Below are 21437 nucleotides of genomic sequence, written 5' to 3' on the forward strand. Positions count from 1 at the left end.
GCCTTAAATCGTTCGCGCTGGCTATTGAGTGAGCTGAAGTTGACACTCTCGCGAAAATAATAGTTCACACTTACAGCTGTCGCCGCAACAGCAATTTACATTGTCCATACTAAATCGCACTTAGAAAACATTGCCCTAGCAGACATCAAGAACATGAAAAGTGTCGTTATTTAGACAAAGGATTGTTCAATATCGGCAAAGCGTAAGAGCCTGTTGATGTGAATTATTTAGATTGTTGTTTACGCTGGTGCAGAAAATGCAGGGAACTTCAAACAGTCGAACACTCACCTGACTTGGTTCATACTTGAGCGTTTAGAGAATTGTTCTTGCAAATACTTGTCGACGCACTGCTTGACTTTCTGGCACGACTGATTGGGCACGGTTTGTATCGAGAACTTTCCGATCACCCGTCCCGGTATCACCGCCTTCTCACCAGTCGACCAAACTGCGCCTTCGACGCCTGCGTTAAGCGTGCACGCGATACGAGCGTCTAAGGCAGCACACACTGACCCCCATCACTCTATCATTTATCACCCTCTTTGATTAAATGAACATCTTAAAAATGAAGATTCGCAATGAAGCAAACCTAGTAGGCGCAGCTAGTCAATATGGCTCGGTAGTCTTTTGTTCTCAGTTAACACAGAGGCTGACAATTTTGGTACCGTTCCTTTTCAAATCGACCAAGGATTACCATGCGGCGTCTTCCTAAAATTATTATCAATTCTTTTTAAATCAAGTTTCGTCTGTTTTGGTGGGAGAGTGACAAGTAGTAAGCAGGGGCGTCTGTAATGATGGTTTTGTAGTTAAAAACCGTTGACAAAGTGTTGGAACAGCACCAACAGGATGAAAAAGTCTACCAGTTTTATGTCTTGATTGAGTGTTTTACGCACTGAGCGATTAGGTTTTCAGTAGGGTAGCTTATTCTCAGTATTCTCTGCGTATTCTACGAATTCTGAACATCATCAGTTGTTGACGCTGGGTAAACTCGAAAAAGGGTCTTGATTTGGGCTTGCAGCTTTGCCTCACCACGTACGTTGAGAATCGGTGCTTTGAAGAAAATTGTCGTTCGCGGCTCTTTTAACAAATTTTACTAAAAATACCATCTACGTAATATGAACGCAACTAAAGAGCCGACCTCAGGCAGTACATAGCGCAGCTAAATTGCTCCATTGCATTTCTCTCAAACCACTATGAAGACAGCATGAAACTTTTTCATTCTGTAGGTTTAAAATTACGCCCATCTTCCCGCGAGGGAACCCTGATGTGATGCGACGCATCAGGGGGGAGCGTTTGGACTGACGCTGGTATTGGATTGCGTCAGTCCACTCGCTGAAGGGACTGTCGCTTCCATCACGTCTTCATCGGAAGATCTTGCACGGAGGTATCGTCAAGCAAAGCCAAGTCAAGTGCGAGAGCGAGCGCTGGACTGATCCGGCGCCGTGCGCTCCCCCGCTTATATTCCCGCTTTTGAAAGGAGAGGAGCCGGGGGGGAGGGGGAGAGTCGCGCCCATGCGCGCACCCAGAGCAGCGAAGCGCACACGCGCAGTTGTTATGATAATTAGACGGAGTGAGAGTGTTGCGCACAGCTGTCGGAGAGAAGAACGGAGGAGAGTTGCGCATGTGCAGTGAGCGTGCGGACGACGGCGCGACGACGACAACGCCGATGGAGGGACATGCCCGCGAGAAAGAGATGCGTCGCATCTAAAAAAGAATTTGAACACAGTGCCAATGGCATTTAAGTACCCCAATTCATACATGTTTGAGCCACTAACGCGACGCACGGAAAAACCACCAAAAACAGGTTTGCCGGTGTTCGTCCTTCGGTGCGCTTGCATCATAAAAGCACACATACAGGACGTATCAGATATCAATGTGCGCATTTAGCGAAAAAACCGACGTCAGAAGCCCGAAACTACAGCTCCTAAACTACCATTGACTACGACCCGTTTCATAGCGTGTGCATTAGTAACGAACAAACCTTCGGGCCGTTCTATGGTGTGGTATTTGAAATGAAACAAAAAAAGTGGCCGCGTGTCTGCTCCTTCCGTTGCAAATGTCGCCGAAAGACGACAGTCGACTGGCGCCCCTTCCAAGTAAAGGCCTCCCTTCTCTTTCCAGCTCACCTCTCATGCTGTTCCCTTCTCGTCTCGTTCCTCCAAAGGCAAACACGCTAGAGGTTTGCTCAAGTCACTTTAAATTTACCGTGTTCTACTGCTACAAGTCGGGTTTTTCGATGCCAGGGCTGCCATACGGCGGAGACGCGCGTGAATTGAAGCACCCTACTACAACATTTATAGAACCACGATGTCTTACTGTACGAGCGTTCCAAGCGGAATGTGGATTCCATCTAGTGGAACCTTTTGTTGCTATTGCCGTTTGATTTCTTAAATGCCGCCAGGAGGTAGCGCTGGCAGCAGCAGGTGACAGTTTTCTGCCGTTGATGTAGTTTTTCCTTTGCTATCGCAAAAACCAAGGATCCATGATTTTTTAGATGCGAAGCATCTCATGGTCGGGGCTATGTCCCTCCCTTGTCCTGGTCGTCGTTGCGCCGTCCACACTCCCACTGCGCATGCTCGGCTTCCTGTACGTCCGGTCTCTTCTAGGGCTTCTGGAGTGACAGTGTTGCCGGTGTCTTCCTGGGCCGGCACGAGACGAGCACGCTTTACGCGCCTTCGACGTTTCATCGTCGTCGGCAGCGCGTCCGTCGGTGAGTCTCGGCGGGCCGTGATTGCAAGCAGCCCACAACCATCCGGGGAACGCGCATCGACCTCATATTCAGCAACTTTAGGGTTCATCCACTACAACAGCCCTTGACTTTACATTTCACAGACCATAAGGCGGTCATAATCAAAGCGGAACGCCAACCACAGCTCGTCATCTACGTTGAACATGATGATGATAATGCTTAAATAAAGACAAACTCGTACCGCGTACAGCGCCTCTCTCTCTCTCTCTCTCTCTCTCTCTCTCTCTCTCTCTCTCTCTCTCTCTCTCTCTCTCTCTTTAAAGCCTCTCCACTCTAACACCCCCACCCCCTCCAATAAAATTACTCCATCTTCCCGTTGGTGAACCCTGAGTAGTATGCGCAACAGCCATGGGGTGAACGCAATTTCCCATTTCGTAGTTCCGGTAAGTGAAAAGTGTGGTAGTTACCATGGAAACCAAACGGTAAATATATTGGTAGCTACGTACGTCAACCTCACGGAAACGAACTGAAAACTAATGGGCACTTGAATCGACCCCATGGCTGCTTCGCAAACTACACAGGGTTCCCCTACGCGAAGGTGGTGTACTTTTTTAATAAAACAACACTTCAAATATCACTCATGTATTGATATTATGCCTTATATTTGCGTATGAACACTGACACCGGTCTGAGACGTTTAGATTTGGCTGTGAGTATATAAGACTATTGCACAGATTTTATTTCACTTTGTCCGGGTGGCTGAATCGAGTCACAGACGGACAGGCAGACAGACCAAATTTTCTGCATTTTAGTAGCTCAACAACGAATATCGTCTTTAAAAGGGTCAGCGCAAGACTTCGGAGCGGCACGTGGACAATCGGAGAGCGCCCCCGCTTAGACTGCTACCCTTTCGGCCCTGGGGTCCTCTATTAGGACATTGACCAAAATTCTTCTAGCAAGTTCAGAACAAAATCAAAACAGCTAGTCTTTTGGGAAATAGTTTTTCGAGGATGCCTCCTTCGATACATATCACCATTGATCGTTTTTGCTACAGCTGAACGCTAGACAGAGTAAGGTATTGCAGGGAAGGCCAGGCTGACGTCGGAGGGACCTTAAGGATCGAAGTCCTAGTTTGATGTCGCGGCTGTAAATATAAAAGCACTTGCACTACCAGCTTTACTTTTTGCATGTGGACTCTGCGTTCTAAAATTTAGGGAAACAAGCAAAAAAATATGTCTGTTAGAATTTAAAATTATAACTGCCTAATGCCCTAATTAGATGTCATACTTGTAAATCACTAATTGCTTGAATCACAAGCTCAATGTTTCTTTCGTGAGCCTAGGGTCTACACAATAAAGGAAACACACGGAAAACGTCTTTTCGAGCGAAAGAAAACTTTAAGGGCTGAAAGGCTTAATTACGCACTTGCTTGTGCCCTCGCACACCGAATTTCGTGCAGACCAGACTGCCCTGGGGCATTTAAGAAGACACAAATGCTTCCGCATTCATGACTGATAAGGAATACTTAGGTGTCTTTAGATATTTTAAATAGTTTTAAAGGTGAATAGCTTGATTGTGCTAAACTGCTTTATGTCGATCTCCTCGTATTATGATCCGGCTGAACCCCAGTTTGTTACGCGAGACGCGAGATGGACTAAGGGTTTTTAAGTGGTTCTACTGTGACTGCACGTCCCTTTACCCGTCGCGGTGGCTCATTGGCGAAGGCGTTGTGCTGCTGAGTACGAGGGCGCGGGCATATTTCCTGGCGCGGCGGCCGCTTTTCTGATGGAGGCGAAAAGCGAAAACGCCCGTGTGTTCAAGATTTCGGCGCACGTTAAATATCCCCAAGTGGTAAAATTAATCCGGAGCCCTCCACTAGACCGCGCCTCATCGCCTCTGTAGCGTCCGTGCGTTACACCCCACAATCAATCAATCAATCAATCAATCAATCAATCAATCAATCAATCAATCAATCAATCAATCAATCAATGCGTGTGCAGCGCAGCCAAAAATTGGCTAAAGTAGTCAGTACAGAAAGTGATTTTCTTTCACTACTGAGGGACTTCTGTACTGTTTCTGCATTTTCACGCATACATTTATCGCGAAACTGCAACAGATAGATTAAATTTGCCTTTTACTCTCACCGTGTATGGAGAGCGACGGCTGCCGCCAGCGACGGCTCAAGATATCAAACTTGTCGCTACTGGGAAGCCTGGAGACCCCCATTTCTCGTCTGTACGCTTCCTGCAACCGTAAAAAAATTCAGTGTCTATTATGTTATCCCTGAGACGAATTTAAGCATACAGCTGGAGAGACGATGCATTAAAGGGACACTGAAGTGATATGTAAACATTGCGGGATTACTAGCGCAAATTGTAGTCCGGAGTCCCCAGGCCATGTTTCGACCACTCTAGGCGCGTTTACGCGATTTTATTTAGTAGAAAAGCTAATTCGAAAATGCTGTCCTCCTCTTTTTACGCTCGCCCATTTTCTGTGGCGTTTTCGTGTGACGTCAGGAGGGGATGAGCTGGCAATTGGCTGCGCCACGGCTGCGCTACTGCACGGCTCCCCGGCCGACAGAGTCAGTCGGCCCAGCGTTTCGTCCGCCGGCCGCCGGCGGGTCGTCGCAATCAAGGAGGTTGAAAAAAAATTGCTTGGTCGCAATTCGTTCGCTTAGTTGAAACGAAGCCAGGACACGTTTGTGAATGGAAGAATGTGCCTTTCTTTATTTGGTTTGTTTGTACACTGTATCTAGCTCCAAGTCAAGGTCGCTTCACACAAGCGCTGCACAAGCGCACATGCGACGCTTCGCTGACTGGTACGCCAGTAGGAAAATATAAGGCCTCTTGAAGGCGGGAGAAGAGTCAGCGAAGTCAATATAGGTACTAAGGAAATAAAATCAACTGATATTTTTACCGTACAGCGTAAAACTAGGGCGCGGGGAGCACTTTTTTGCGCTGGGCGAACAAGCACAGCGGTCAGCAGCACGACTACGCATCTGCGAACGCTTTTCCGTCTACGAAATGCAATTGCTAGACGTGAGCTACTGTGGAAACTCGGGCGACGCTTACTGCACGATCGCAGTACAACAAATAGTCACCTAAGCTGCTTGAAATGCCAAAACTAAATAAAAGTGTAAACTGGCTATACAATATATACCCTATATTAGCAAGGCCTTCGCGTCCTGCTCCGTGGCTCAGTGGTCTGGGGCGTTAGGTATGTCACCGCAAATGTTTTGCAAGTCACGAGTTCGAATCCCCGCGGGTACGTGCTTTTTTTTTAAGTTAACTTTTTTGTTTTCCGCCGATGTTTTCTATTTTGAGTTCACCTTTTTTTGGGCCGCAACGTTCATGGCTACACGAACTAGTTCACAAAACGCGCGCAGGCTGGCACTGGCGCGCTAGCGAGTTCTCGTTGGCGTGCTGTTGCCATAAGCACCGACTGCTTGCAGGCAGTGGGCACAGGCCAGAATGAACAGACCCTTGACCTGGTGCGAACACGCTTTTTACGATACAGGCATGAGGGAGGCAAGCTCCAAATATGGGGGAAAAGCGCATAACATTTGGGCGGCTGCGGGTACGCGGAGGGCGTTCATGCACTGCGTAGGTCTCGGCTAGTGAATGCTACGACTACAAGCCGTCCTGGGAGGCTTATCTTTATGCATTTTACAGCCGACAACATGGCAGAAGCGCGGTACGATGATTACTGAGATATTGAGAATGCCCATCCAACAACGCCATTGCTTATGTTTTACAGAACCGAAACCGAAACCGAAACTTGTGTGATTGCTAATCTTGGGCGTCGTCCAATCACGGCGCCCCTCCTCCCAACGTCACAGCCTTAGTTGGTGCGGCCGCCGCAAACCGCGCATGGTAGTTTTTCTTCTTTCGCGCTTTGTAAAATAATTACCGATTTGTCAACTGGATAAACGATGAAAAGTGTGCTAATTTGAGCCAGTCTACGCAGTGCAAGCAAAAACGGGAGCTTGGCAAATTCACTTCAGTGTCCCTTTAAACACACACCTACGATGACTCCCCACGAGGTTCGCACCTGTTCGGACGCGTTGGCGGGACACGTCGCCTTTGTACTCGTGTACTACTTGGCAGAAATGATTAAAGGATAAGAACGGGATTGAGTGCATTCTGCAGGCATTCTCAGATAATGAATGGCAGACTACCATTGCCCCTGAAGAAGAAAGTGTATGACAGCTGCGTCTTACCGGCACTCACCTACGGGGCAGAAACTTGGAGGCTCACTAAGAGGGTTCAACTTAAATTGAGAACTACTTAGCGGGCAATAGAGCGGAAGATGATAGGTTTGACATTAAAGGACAAGAAGAAACCGGACCGGGTCAGGGAACAAACGCGTGTTGAGGACATATTAGTAGAAATTAAGAAGAAGAAATGGACGTGGCCAGGGCATGTCATGGGAAGGCAAGATAACCGTTGGTCATTAAGGCTAACAGAGTGGATCCCTCCCTAGAGAAGGCAAGTATTGCAGGGGGCGGCAGAAAGTTCGATGGGCTGATGAGATCAAGCAATTTGCGGGGATCAATTGGTCGCCGTTAGCACAGGACCGGGGTAATTGGAGATTAATAGGAGAGGACTTTTCCCTGCAGTGGGCTTAGGCAGGCTGCTGCTGCTGATGATAATGATTACTTTTAACCGTCTTCATTCTATAGCCCGAAGAAGGCTAGAACTACGAAAATCCCAGGGAAATGAATGGACATAAGCCAGCACCTGAAAGAAGTGTTCTTGTATCTTTGGGAGAGGCCTTCTTGCAGTGGATACTGCTTGGATGATGATATAGTTCGCCTAGCGGCGCTATTATCACCTCCACTATCATCGCTATACCTTCCTTCTTTTGCCGTGACTGTTTTACCTGCAACCCTTATATTAAAGCCCACACATATTCCCTTTCTCATTCCGTTTTATGCACTTTAATAACTTCATTACCCACTTTAAATACCTGTCTATTTATTCACCTTATTTGGCTTAATTAGCAATTCATTCCCCATATTTCCCTTAGCCATGCCTTTGAATCACTGTCGTCTACTTCGCTTAGTTATTCATTTTAAGTCACTTCGATTGACTCTGATACACTTTGATTCACCTTAATTCCATTATTAATGCAGCCTTATTTCCCACAGTGATGCACTTTTTTTTCATCTTAGGTTAGTTTGATTTCGGTAAGTTTTCTTGAACTTACCTTGATTCCCTTTAATTCACTCTGATATACCTTAATTCACTCTGTCCTGTACCAAGCAATCAGCAGAACGGTGCACGCTGTAGGCGAACTCTTGTTCGAGGCAAACAGAGTGGTAATGTAGCACTGCGGTAAGGCCCTCAGCTGCTACTCAGGAAACCCGGGTTCGACCCCCACACGAACTGAAATGCTCCCATTTTGTAAGGGAAGGCCAGTCGTTCACGCGGGGCTGTAGCGCTAGCTAAATTTTAATTATGTCGAAGTTAGGAGGTGCATGATTGCTATATAATTATTTAAGTGTTATCGCTCACTAGCCGGACAAGATAAATATAGCCGTAAAATGAGCAACAGAAATGCGACCACAGGAACAATCTGTAATGCAACATTGAAGAATCATATCGCTTGCGCTCCCGCCTTTCCACATCAGAAGGTTGGCCGCATCCGAAACATGAATTGTTTGCCCGCAATGTAATCGTTTTTGTAACCCTGCTATACCAAAGAAACTTTAAGAATGCGGCCATTAAAACATCAATGCGGAAGAATACCTTGCGTTGTGTTCTACCATATTTATACTAAGCATACCGCATTATGCGGAGCCCACTCGTAATGGGCGCGTTGGCCGAAACTATACTCACAAGATCGAAATCGATGTTCTCGTACAGCTTCCGCTCCTCTGCGGAAACAGGCTTCACATCATCGTAGATTCCCGGGATTTTGATGCGTCCCTCAGGGTCCACCAGGCCGTTTAGCAGGTACATCAGGTCGGACATAGCCTCGGCCCTGCCGAAAAAACAATATGACTTCTGGCTTTGATTGATTGATTGTAGGGTTTAACACGCCGACGCAACGCAGGCGATGAGGCGCGCCGTAGTGGAGGGCTCCGGATTAATTTTGACCACCTGGGGATCTTTAACGTGCGCCGAAATCTCGTACACACGGGCGTTTTTGCTTTTCGCCTCCATCAGAAAAGCGGCCGCCGCGGCCGGGAATCGAACCCGCGACCTCGTGCTCAGCAGCGCAACGCCTTAGCCACTGAGCCACCGCGGCGGGTGACTTCTGGCTTTGACGTCTTTCGAAGCTAGGAATACTTGAAAACAAAGGTGTGGTGGCCGCATGTGAACGATCAAATTCGGTGTCGGCCACGTAAATCCAACAGGTAGCTTCAGCACTTCAGCTGCCCTTTTGTGGCGGACAAGAAGGCACTCACTGGAAGGGCATAAAAGACGGAACCAATGTGTGCACCTACACGTGCTCACACGGCACGTCAACTGGTTGCAGGTTACAGTCATAAAAATGATGGCGGACTAAAGTACGACATAAAGAATAGTTAAAGGTGCAGCCAAATGATTTTTATTTATTTTATCATGCAGGTACCCCTAAAGGCCCTCCGCAGGAGGGTATTACATAGAGGGATCATTCGCATACATCAAACTAAGAAAACATGAATGGGTGCTAACAAAATCACAGACTATAAATATAGAAAAACACAAGCAATAAGAACTTCCTAAACACATAACTACAAAACACGTAACTACAAAATCACATTACTACAAAAAATAAAAAGGAAAGCGTATGAAAGCAAGCAAAAAAGACAATTAGGTCGCTTCAGTCCTTAACAAGTCTTGAAATTCTGTTATGTTAGCTTCAGTGGCAATGTGGAGTGATAGGTTATTGCATTGTACTATTGTGCGTGCAATGAATGACTGTGCGAACGCAAATGAATTGCTGGGTATATGCTCGTAATCCCAAAAGGAAGCGCATTCCTTAAACCTTAAAAGGAAAGGATTTTTCTTATAGGGCCCTAGAACGTTTGGGAGCGGAATTTTTAGTTCTATCAGCCTTAAATATGCTGGCAATTATGAAACCAAGGTTACGGCAACCTATATACTTTAAACTGCACGTGAGATGAAAGAGGTATTAAAAAAAGTGTTCCCAGCTGAAACAATATTAAAATGCGCTCTTTCCTACTCTTTCATGTAGGTTTTGTACGACGCATTGAAACCAATGAAGTTTGTACTAAAAATACTAATAAAATAAATGGAAGAAGAAACGTCAAAGAAAAAAGATCGATTTGAAGTATTATTGTCCACCGAAAATCCTCCTCAAATTCAAGAAGTAATGATTGGCCCAAAATATAGAATTGCTGAAATTAGATTGAAAATGACGGCTGCTCACGGTTAGACACTACGAGGCGCCACCTTACAGTTGCTGGAAATTTAATGCCAAGTTGAAGTATTTCTGTCATTTATTAAGGCATTCGTTGTGGTTGCCGCACTATGTAAAACTCTGGCTTTCATACGAGCCTGAAGACTGTCTGTTTAATGTAGCGCTGGAAATATGAATGTCCTTACAGGGCATCTGCGATTGTTTACTCCTCGCTATTGTGTTCCGCCTTTGACCAACTGTTCTCTATTTAATCTCCACTGAAGTTTTCTACCGCGATTTTCGCGGCTGGAATAAACCCCACAGCGACGAACCCGCTTCAAGGACACGGTCGGCTCGCTTCCTCGTGAGCACAAGATTCTGCCCTTGTCATCTGGCACTGTTCCGCCGGTCAAATACACTGCAGCGTTCAAACTCCGTGTATCAACTTTTTATTGGCAGCGTCACGGCAACTTGTATTGACGACGGCCACCAGTTGACTACTGACGGCCTACTCTGCATCGCCGAAATGTAAACCTATTTTCGCCCTTCCGCATTGTATGCGATCGCTCTTATGACGTAACACCGGTGCTGTTACGTAGATGCAAATTTGTTTACGCGTAATATCATGAGCCATACCATTTGGTGAAGGGGTATGAACAACGCAGCGTCGTAGCGCATGACAATGGTTACATATAATATAGGTTAAAGGTGTGTGCAATTTTTATTTGTCTTGAGTTTTGGCGATAATGCCCGAGAAAGGCGCATATATACGCGCTCACGTTTGACTCTACTGAGTGATGGGACGTAAAAGCTCAATATCAAACGCCTCGCGCTTGAAAGACACGAGGAGCCTCGGGAGATTTTCTTCCCAGACATAATAAATACATCGAACTTAGCCATACCCTACTGAAAAGTTCCGTATATACGGAATTATGAGAATACGGAGTTCATACGGAGTGTTACGCCCCCAAGCGTAATGAATATAGATAGTATTTCCACAAACACCGGGATTATATGAGTTCGCATAATATGCACGTTTGACACTGTTTTCGTGTTTTTATCTTCCATAATAAGCAAAATCACGCTCCATATGATTTCCGTATACTCCGTATATACGGAATTCATACGGACAATAATTTCGCGGTTGTAGTGATCATACGGACTTAAAATAGGTGTCAAATTTTTTCAATATGCATGCGCTCTTTCATTTTCTTATGCTTCTCAAAAGTCTTTCTTGTTTTGTGGCGGCTTTGTGTCATGCTAAGAATGCACTCAGCATTCCCATAATTCCGTATATACGGAACGTTTCAGGAGGGTATAAGCTTCGCTGAAAACGCCGGTCAAATTGTATTGTTCTAAACCACTGCCACCTCGTCGATAGGTTCAGGGCTCGTTTCTCCGTTCTTTACCAAAAAGTATTCCACGGTAGGCACGCTTTGTGAACTTAGCTTCTCTACACGGATTCTGGGCAGCCGGAATCATGTTACAACAAAAATTGCTATCAGCCCGAGTAGTGAGAGCACGAAAGATATCAAGCATTACATTGAAAGTCGCTATGAATCAGAAAGCAAACCTTGGGGCGGCGAACATTCGAACTCAGATTTTACACAGCAGATTTTATTTTTTGCCTGCTACAGGCGTGCAACTTTGCGGGGCAGCAACGCAGAACAGGAACCACAGAACGGCCGACAACTAGGTGGACGATGGCTAACAATGCTGCAAAGCCGTTAATTTTATGTCCGCCCCTCCGCATCCAGTGGTTTATGACGATGATGCGACCATGGTCTCGTTCATATCAAATCTTTATGATAACAGTAACAGCCAACATTATCCGTCAGATAATGTTTTCTCTAAGAATTGTCTATACGGGAGAAAGAATTCTCCTGTAGAGAACAGTAACAGCCAACGTTTTCCCTTATCTGGGCTAAGAGAGGCCGGAAAACGCACTTACGTTGTGCCTCCGTAAATTCCTGAGTGCATGTCACGCTTCGCACATGTCACTTCAACTTGGAAATGGCACATACCCCTGAATATGGAGATGAAAAAGAAACGACAATGTTACGTTGGTTTTGCGGAATATCATACCGCTGCAAACAGACAGAACGTACACTATTAGTGCGGGGCATTCTTACCCCCGGTATGCCTCAGGCCCCAACCGCATAATTCCCTGCACTAGCACAAAAATGCAAAATTGTCGATCGTCATAATAGGCTAAAAGAAATGAATGGCCGCAGGGACTTTTAAAAACGAATACGCACAATAATAAAAGCTGAAAAAGATTGTAATGAAGAACGAGCTACATTGAAAATGTTACAGCGCCCAACAAAATGAAGGCAAAATGAAAAGCCCGGGAAAGAGGACAGAAACACTACTAATAAAATTTTGAACATGAACGAACAGCGTAACGCCCGGCATATGAACGAAAATGCATAATTGGAGTTAACATTATTAATCGTAGCGTCCGTTGAGGTAATTGTTCGAGGGGAAGATTGTAAAACCAAGAACCGAGAAAAAATTTTCATACGAAGGAACTTGTGGAACCAAAACTATGCATCTTATCCACCCGCGCAAAACACGAAAAAATTTTGCAGAAATTCGGAGAATTGTCTACTAATGCGTAGCATTCCTACGCCACTTGTCTTGAGATAAGTTTTTACAGTCATTTTTTTTTTCTAAATCCTGTCCATCGAATGACCTCCGTTTACGCTATTATAACGCTTTGAAGTGCAACTTTGGCGAAAAATGTATTATCGTGAAACGCAGGGCATTACATGGTTCGCCACTTTCCGTAATGTCTTTTTATATTTTTTCTTCTTTTTTAGATTTTCCAAATTTCTTTCGACGAATTGTTTCCACTTACGTCATTATAACCATTACAAGTGCAACACTCGAGAGATCTGCATTATTGTGGAAATGCAGGGCGTTACACGGTTTCTTATTTTCCGTAATTTATATATTTTTTTAGTTTTTCAGAATTTCGTTCGACCAATTATCTCCATTTACACTATTATAACAATTACAGGTTAAACTGTTGCGAAATCTGCATTATTGTGGAATTGCCACGCGTTATACGCTTCGCTCTTTTCCGTAATTTTTATTTTTATTTTTTAGTTTTAGGAAATTTTGTTCGACCAATTATCTACATTTACGCTATTTTAACGATTGCAGATAGAACTTTCACGACATCTGCATTATTGTGAAAATGTAAGGATTATACATGGTTCGCCATTTTCCGTAATTATATCATATATTTCTCATTTTTTAAGTAGTCCAACATGATGCTATAGTGTTATTAATTAGAAAAAAAAGAGTCGTGAACATCTTTTCCCGAGTTTGCTAATGTTTTCCGGTGACTCGGAGCATGCCCTGCCCTCTGATGTATTGTGCCGAAATTTTACCTGCTATCGGCGTCAAATGAAACGCGAACGAAAATATGAACCAGAATGTGCAAAATTGAACAATACTGTTCGTAGAGTTCATATAATGGTACGCTAATGGTATATTTGGCAATCCACATTTCCCAACTTTTTTTTTTTTTTTGTAACTAAGCCGCGCGTCATTTTGGCTTGCATGGAAAGAAATCGCGCTATTTGTGTGTTCAGGTTCATATTTTCGTGTTCGTGTTCGCGTTTCATTTGACGCCGATAGTACATTACCAATACGCCGCTAGCGCCGCAAACGAGAGGCAAACCTTCGAATAGCAAATATTATCAGGGCATGAAAATTTGGCGTGCATAATGCGGGGTTTTCTTGACTGGTCTAACTACCGTACCGGAGTGCGTATGTGAGACAGGGCTTTGTCGGCCCCAGCCAGACCCCGCACGAGATGCAGACGTAGTTGACGTTGTTGAGGTATGGGCTCCTGTTGGCTGAGCTCAGGTAGGCCTCCAAGTTTTGTGAGCCGACCCCCTCCGCGCTGTCGATGAGGAACTGCAAGCACGGGGGGGCGGCACCTGCGGGTCAGTGTGGCTGGAAAGGCTAAATGAACGCTCGTGGAGAACAAACAAACAAACAAACAAGCACCTTATAACCTCGCAATGTCCGTCCGTTGGCGTCTGTGCACACAGCATTATCGACGAACGGCTCAAAGGGGGTCGCAGAAAAAGAGGAAACCAGCACCGGCAAGATTCGAGCCACCGACTCCCGCAACAACGCGCTAGGAATCCAATACGCTACCACTAGACTACGCCGCTTTTTTTTTTTTAATGCCGGTCTTCGACACAACACAGAAACACAAAACAAACTTATTCACATCAGCAACTCGAGCGACAAGCCACCAACCTATGAAGGCTGATGTCTCTCTAAAATTCCCTAAGCGTAGTCAAGGGTTTTATCCTTGACAGCCACCCAGGAGCGCATGCCTTGCGCTTTTGATCTTCTACGTACTGGGATATGGACTCACGAAAACACTGCCGCGTAGGGCGGGCGTCCACATCACCGTGGAGCCAGGCCATGCGCGAGCGCCATATGCTACGCAAGACCACCAACATAACGAAGTCCAAGGGCCCCCCCTCCTCTTTTTCTACCGCTAGATAGCGTATGCCATGGGGGCTCAGCGGAAAATCTTTATGAAGGGTCCTCTGGAGGACATCCCACAAAAATACCTCAGCCCAACAATGCAGAAAAACGGGCTCTATCGTTTCTGGTTGTTTACAAATTGAACACTGAGTTCCCCATGGCACAGATATCCCTCTATCCTGCATCCAGGTTCCAACAGACAAGGTGCCTGTGTGTAATTTGCAGAAAACGGTTTTTACACCAGGGTGAACCTCCGTTCTTTTGACGCGCTTTAGCACATTTTGGCCTGTTCCAGCACGGTAATTATATCTATACATAGGGACGGCGAAAACAACATCGCAAATGTTGTTGACATATATTCTTCTTCATTGTTTCAATAAAGTCAGTTGTGAGTCTGCGCTTGTCCTGTCTACTTGTCACGGTCCTGTCTTTTACGCGCAGTTTTTTCTACTTTCATAATGCTGCACCAACTAGCCCAACAACATGCTGTACTAAAATCGCAAATGTCCTTCTACAGTTTTTTGCGTGTCACAGAGGACAGGTACTCGCCAGAAAAACGTGAAAATAGAAAATGGGCCGTCATAACTATTTCCTTAAAATACCCGTACACGCCACCTGGCATGCACCATGTTTATACTACATATTCCGGCATAGCACGCGCCAGCCGTACCTGCATGACACTCTGCAAGAACGGGTCACGAACATCTCGCCAAAACAAAAACCGGTTTACCAGCTGTCGCACATACAGGTGCGCCAGCCCCAAGCCACCATCTCGCACTCTCCGAGACAGGTTTGTTCTGCTGCACCCCTCCCATGTTGAGCCCCAAATGAACACCGCAAATACCCGGTGAAGCCTTTGGACGTTGATTTGCGAACAATGCAGTACCTGCATGATATACCAGATCTTCGTTACAAAGAATAAGCTACATGCCGTGGCCCTTGCAAAAATTGACAAACTTGCTCCCTTCCATTTCTCGGCCTTTTCCCTCAACGCCTGTGCCTGGCTACGCCAGTATGGTACACTATCCCTGCAATATTCCAGTTCAACGCCCAAGTACTTCACTGGAGTGGTGACCCAACTAATATTAGCGAAGGTTGGCGGTGTTGATTACCATTCCCCATGCCAAAATCCTAGGCAGACGGAAATTTGAATATAAAATAGGTACTGAAGTGTACAGAGACCTCGCTATGTCCGCTGGCGTCCGTGCACACAGCACTAAAATCGAAAAATATGTGAGTGAAGCCACCTAAAACGGTACAAAACGCAAAAAAAAACACATCCCCACGCCGTGAATTATGCCGAGGGTACGAAGTACTGGGACGCGAATTGTCTTTCGTGTGGCGCTTGTCATTAACAGTGCATTTACTGCACCTCAAAATCATTTACAACTCAGTGCATCTGCATGCATGGACGATGACTCTCATCACACAGGCAATGCGCAACTTGCGTCCCAGTGCTTCGCACCCTCGGCATCGTTCACGGCGTGGAGATGTGTGATTTTTGCCGCACTTCTTTGTATGGGAGGAGGACGCCGGAAGAGCGAAATGCCGCACACAAAAGACCAAAAGCGTATGGCTCTTTTGATTTGCGAAGCATTCTTCGGCGTGCAAGGCTTACTTGCCATTACCTCACGGGCATTCGCTGATAAGGATCCCTGAATCCTATAGTAGGAAATCATTTCTGCTTTCCTGGAAGTCTGTGTGTATGAAGGGGGTGTAGCGCCCCTAACGTTAACGAAGCTGCTATGACGCTTGTGACCGCACTGCGTGATGGTCAGAAAGCGAGCCATATAGGCCATTGAAACGGGAAATAAAGGAATTAGCAACTAAAGAACGCTTCCCATATGTAACATGTTACGAAGTCCGAATTCAAGCGAGAAGTGCGATGTGTAGATCGCTGCCTTCGAAAGTTTTTTTGACCACTGCTGTCGATATCACCAGCGAGACACAACACGGGACAAAATACACTGTACTGAAGAATATTTATAACCTGATAGAAACCAAAGTATGTGAGTGAATATTTTTGCGCATAGTGCATAAAGCCTAAAATAGCTTTGTCGTTGTTGCAACCGTCGCAGAAATAATCGTGAAGTAGCCACTACGTTTAGAACAAATCTCAAATAAACTATCAGCCGTACGTGTAGACGAAGAAACATGTGTTCAGTGCTCACTGAAAGACATACAAAAACATAACAATGCGACATGAAGCACTAAACCGGTGAACAATTTATATGCGCGAAGAGCGCACTAAACAAAACGATTAATTTCGAAACCTTTCTCCCGGGAATTCAGCCAATGTTTTAGGGGCGAAGCCCCTTTTAGAGGCTCGGGCTGTCGGCGGTTCGTGTCGTCTGATGACGTCGTAGTATCGTGTAGTCGCGGTACTAAAACACCGGGACACTCGTTTTCCAACGCCTCGTTCTAAAACGTAACGCGTACTAAAAGAACACACCGTGACACTCGTTTTCCAACGCCTCGCGCTAGAACGTTTCATATCAGTGGGAAAAACGCGTACTAAAAGAACACTTATACACTGCATGCTGCGCCCCTCCCCAGGTTTCACCGTACGATTTCGTCTCCGTCGGCAGAAACACCAAGGCGCCAAGAATACACTTGTATACTGCAGGCTTCCACCCTCCCCAGGTTTCACGTTAGTGGAGATGACCCATGATTTTTTTTAAATGCGGAGCATTTCTTAATCGCACGATGTCGCGCTTCGGCGTCGGCGCCGTCCACACGCTCACTGCGCATGCGCGTCGCGTCGAGGCGCAGGTGCGCGTCTCTCCCCCGTACCCTCCTCGCTCTCAACAACAGGTGCGGCGGTGCGGGAGGAGCGCGTGTACCCCGTGCGCTCCGTCGCTCTCAACAACAGCTGCGGCGGTGCGGGGGGAGCGCGTCTGTGCGCGCATGCGTCGTAGCTACCCGTGCGCTGCGTCGCGCTCAACAGTAACGGCGGCAGGGCGTGTACACGTGATAACGGCGTCGTGGGTGCGTGGAAAGTTCGCGCGCTTGTGTACGGAAGTGTGCGTATGCGCGTCGCGCGTCTCTCCCCCGCACTCCTCTCCCTCGAACGCGGGCGGTGTGTATATAAGCGGCGGAGCGCGCGTTCGGAATTCAGTCAAGGGCGTCTTTGCTTGGCTTTCGCTTGACTTGACGCTTTGCTTGACTCGAGTAGATGCGATGGAAGCAACGTCTTCACCAGTTACGCAATCGCACAACCGCTCCTCAAAGACCCCTTGACAGTGCACTTTAGCGACCACAAAGCAGTCATCCGCTCCGTCCATTACAACGACGGCACCAAGCAATAAAGACAGACAGACTAACTTTACACTCCTTGCATTCGCTTCTCCTTCATTCAATAAATAAGAATAATAAAGACGAAATAACAATAAGCATTCCCAAACCATACCCAATTACGCACCATTCACGCGATACCCCCACCACTCTGCGACGCATTTACTCGAGTTCCCCCCGTGGGAAGATGCGGGCGGTTTTTTTTTTTTGCCATACGTGGCAATGGTATTCTCGTAATGTTGGCAGGCGCCATAGCCTTTCTCCGGGATTCATTATTCTCAAACAGGTGCGCCCGTGGGAGTGTCATTATAAGCTTTCACTAGAATAGTACTCACATTACCCTACATCAGACGTTGATGATAGAGCTTTGCTGTAGAGCACTTTCGTGCAAAGGTAACATCCGCTAATACCAGAGCCAAGGTGTCAGTTTATTCAACGTCGCACAGATGTTGACAGCGCCAGCAAAAACCTCGAGCAAAAATTACGCCGCCCATCTTGCCGCGAGGGAACCCTGATGTGATGCGACGCATCAGGGGGGACCGTTTGGACTGACGCTGGTATTGGATTGCGTCAGTCCACTTGCTGAAGGCACTGTCGCTTCCATCACGTCTTCATCGGAAGATCTTGCACGGAGGTATCATCAAGCAAAGTCAAGTCAAGTGCGAGAGCGAGCGCTGGTCTGATCCGGCACCGTGCGCTCTCCCGCTTATATTCCAGCACACATGCGCGCACTCAGAGCAGCGAAGCGCACACGCGCAGCTGTTGTTATGATAATGAGATGGAGTGAGAGTGCGCACACATGCGCGTACACAGAGCAGCGAAGCGCACACGCGCAACTGTTGTTATGATAATGAGATGGAGTGAGAGTGCGCACACATGCGCGTACACAGAGCAGCGAAGCGCACACGCGCAGCTGTTGTTATGATAATGAGATGGAGTGAGAGTGCGCACACATGCGCGTACACAGAGCAGCGAAGCGCACACGCGCAGCTGTTGTTATGATAATGAGATGGAGTGAGAGTGCGCACACATGCGCGTACACAGAGCAGCGAAGCGCACACGCGCAGCTGTTGTTATGATAATGAGATGGAGTGAGAGTGCGCACACATGCGCGTACACAGAGCAGCGAAGCGCACACGCGCAGCTGTTGTTATGATAATGAGATGGAGTGAGAGTGCGCACACATGCGCGTACACAGAGCAGCGAAGCGCACACGCGCAACTGTTGTTATGATAATGAGACGGAGTGAGAGTGTTGCGCACAGCTGTAGGAGAAAAGAACGGTGGAGAGTTACGCATGTGCAGTGAGCGTGCGGACAACGCCGACGCCGGAGGGACATACCCCCGAGCAAGAGATGGGTCGCATCTAAAACTAAACCAATTCCACCTAGTGTGAAACCTGCTTAAAGGCCAACTGCACTCAAAATTTTTTTTGTACAAATAAGTAGTCTATGCTCTTAAAATCACCATGGCGAAATCCTTAGCTTCGTAATCACAGAGAGCGCTAGGTACCGCCGTTCAAAGTACCTCCGAGCAGACGACGTTTGCACCTGGCGGAGAGTCGCCGTAACAAGTTCCGAGCGGCCTGTGACGGAGGTTGGGGAACCTGTCCCGTGAAGCTCGCGCTTCTCCGGCGACTTGCAGGGCGCTCCGCCGGGCGAAGGGATGCGTTCACCCGGGGTTTCTCTGCTACACCAGCGCGCTGTACCGGCGTCGCCATCAAATGTTTAAACTAACCGCATAGGCCGTAATATCCCCCATTTTTCTCAATGCAAAAAAAAAAAAATGATTAGAAGCGTAAACCGATTCAGGCGCTTGCGAATGTGTTGGAGTTAGCAAAACTCTTTTTACTTGATAATAATATTTTTACTCAAAGAATAAAATAGCGCCAAAGGAGCACTTGCCTTACATTTGTCATTCCTATTGCATTTACCACAGAAAAAAAAGATATATTATAAATTATTGACCACTTGCACTTCCGCGTCCAACATTGGCCTCATTTGGGCTGGCCCAACGCCACCTCTATCCTTTAGAAATTTCCAAAAGTTTTACGACCCAAATAGAGTTCTTGTACACGCGGCTATAAACATTTGTGCGACTTGTCTCCCTAGCTAAGTGAACCAAAATCAGCCTTTCTCGTAGTAACAAATACACGCGCACACATATTGGCCGTCGTATTTGGGAAGAGCGAAACCTAAGCTGCTTCTCTCCTAAACAATAGATTATATTTTTGTTCGATTCCTAAGTGAAGTATTTACTTTTAGTGTTAGATTTAGTTTATTTGAAAGTAAAACGTTTTCAAAAGTACCTGTCTCTGGTTAAAGTAGAAAACAGCGGTAGATAGGAAGTGTTTTCGTGTTTTAGGGCGTCATTTAGCCCTGGAGGCGGGCTTATAGTTTCAGATCCCTTTTATAATTCGATTCTCGATGTGCACACAGGGGAAAAAATACTGGGCCAATATTCACGAAGCTGTTTGCATGTAATGTATAGTAGAAACAGTGATTTATCTCCGCCCGCGTGCGATTTGTTCCGTTCAGAGATGGCGACGTGATAGCCGAGGGGTCGGCTATAATAAAAGCTGCTTTTAGATATCGTATACGAGCAAATAGCTTTGTAAATCAGGGTCCGTTTTCTACTTGAAATGCCAGAAATTGCTATTCCGGCAGTTATTATGACGGAAAAAATTATTGTCAGGCGGTCTACTTCATCTCGATTGGTAGCAACGGGATGCCGGAATTGCGCCCAACTCCATTATCATGGGCAAACGTTAGTGGAAGTTCTTCTGTTGAAATAAAAATGCGAAACGCGGCGCTACCACGCGTATTTGAAGGCGGCTCTGAGCGGCCGCCGGCTCTGGCGCGGTCGCTTCCGTTCCCTCACGTACGTCATGTCCGGCCGCCGCTATGGCCGCCTTTTCTATTCAGTTTCGGTTCCGAAAACCCGAATGTCGCGAGCCGTTTGCGTCGCACGCGTTGATGTTTGAAGCGCAGTATTTTGCATTTCGCACCCTTTTTATATGAACTGTTAGGTGACATTATTTTTACGTTGTCGAAAATTTGAGTGCAGTTGGCCTTTAAACAGCGATGTTGGTCGTCTTTACGAATATTTCTTTTAGCCTGTCACGACCCCCTTTTGCCCGCTCGCGCCAACAATAAGGCGCGGCAACAGTTAATTATTTGTGCAGGGTGGCCGGCCCGCGCGTGTGCACGTGTGCCGAAGTTGCTGGAGTTACTGAGAGTTCACTGGGGTGCACGAGTACGTTTTAAACAAAATATTTTTACAGCATGAAGAAGACGAGATTACATGGGGACCGACAACGCTTGAAAAAAAAGACAAGGAAAGAAACCGTTACGCGGGCATCGGCTTCGATCGTGCGCGCAGGCACCAAGCGGGGGACGCTGTTCAATGGGCGCACGTGCGCGCTGGGCGGCTATCGCATGGCGTTAACTAGACAAGCAACAACAACAAAAAAAAAACATGCACAATAGGGGGATAACAGAGACACACTCTCTAGGGAGGCATACATCTTAACCGTAGGCGTGGGTATGGATAACCGTAAGTTCAATAACAGAAAGTCATGGCGGAGTCGA

The 21437-nt window shown here is 46.6% G+C and overlaps 1 protein-coding gene across 1 annotated transcript in view; it reads right to left on the reverse strand.

The window, feature by feature from the left end:
* Window positions 1-21437, reverse strand: part of LOC144168221 (cytosolic non-specific dipeptidase-like) — a 54770-nt gene that overhangs the window by 12523 nt on the left and 20810 nt on the right. Inside the window, exons 5-9 of the mRNA XM_077697254.1 lie at window positions 13809-13966; window positions 11988-12062; window positions 8527-8671; window positions 4831-4930; window positions 289-460 (exon numbers count right to left, since the gene is read on the reverse strand). Coding sequence (XP_077553380.1) covers window positions 289-460; window positions 4831-4930; window positions 8527-8671; window positions 11988-12062; window positions 13809-13966 — 650 coding nt within the window. The remainder of the gene's footprint in view (window positions 1-288; window positions 461-4830; window positions 4931-8526; window positions 8672-11987; window positions 12063-13808; window positions 13967-21437) is intronic.

This window comes from Haemaphysalis longicornis, unplaced genomic scaffold (assembly GCF_048455015.1).
Source record: "Haemaphysalis longicornis isolate Haplotype H1 unplaced genomic scaffold, Haemaphysalis longicornis Haplotype H1 scaffold_2, whole genome shotgun sequence".
NCBI lineage: Eukaryota > Metazoa > Arthropoda > Arachnida > Ixodida > Ixodidae > Haemaphysalis > Haemaphysalis longicornis.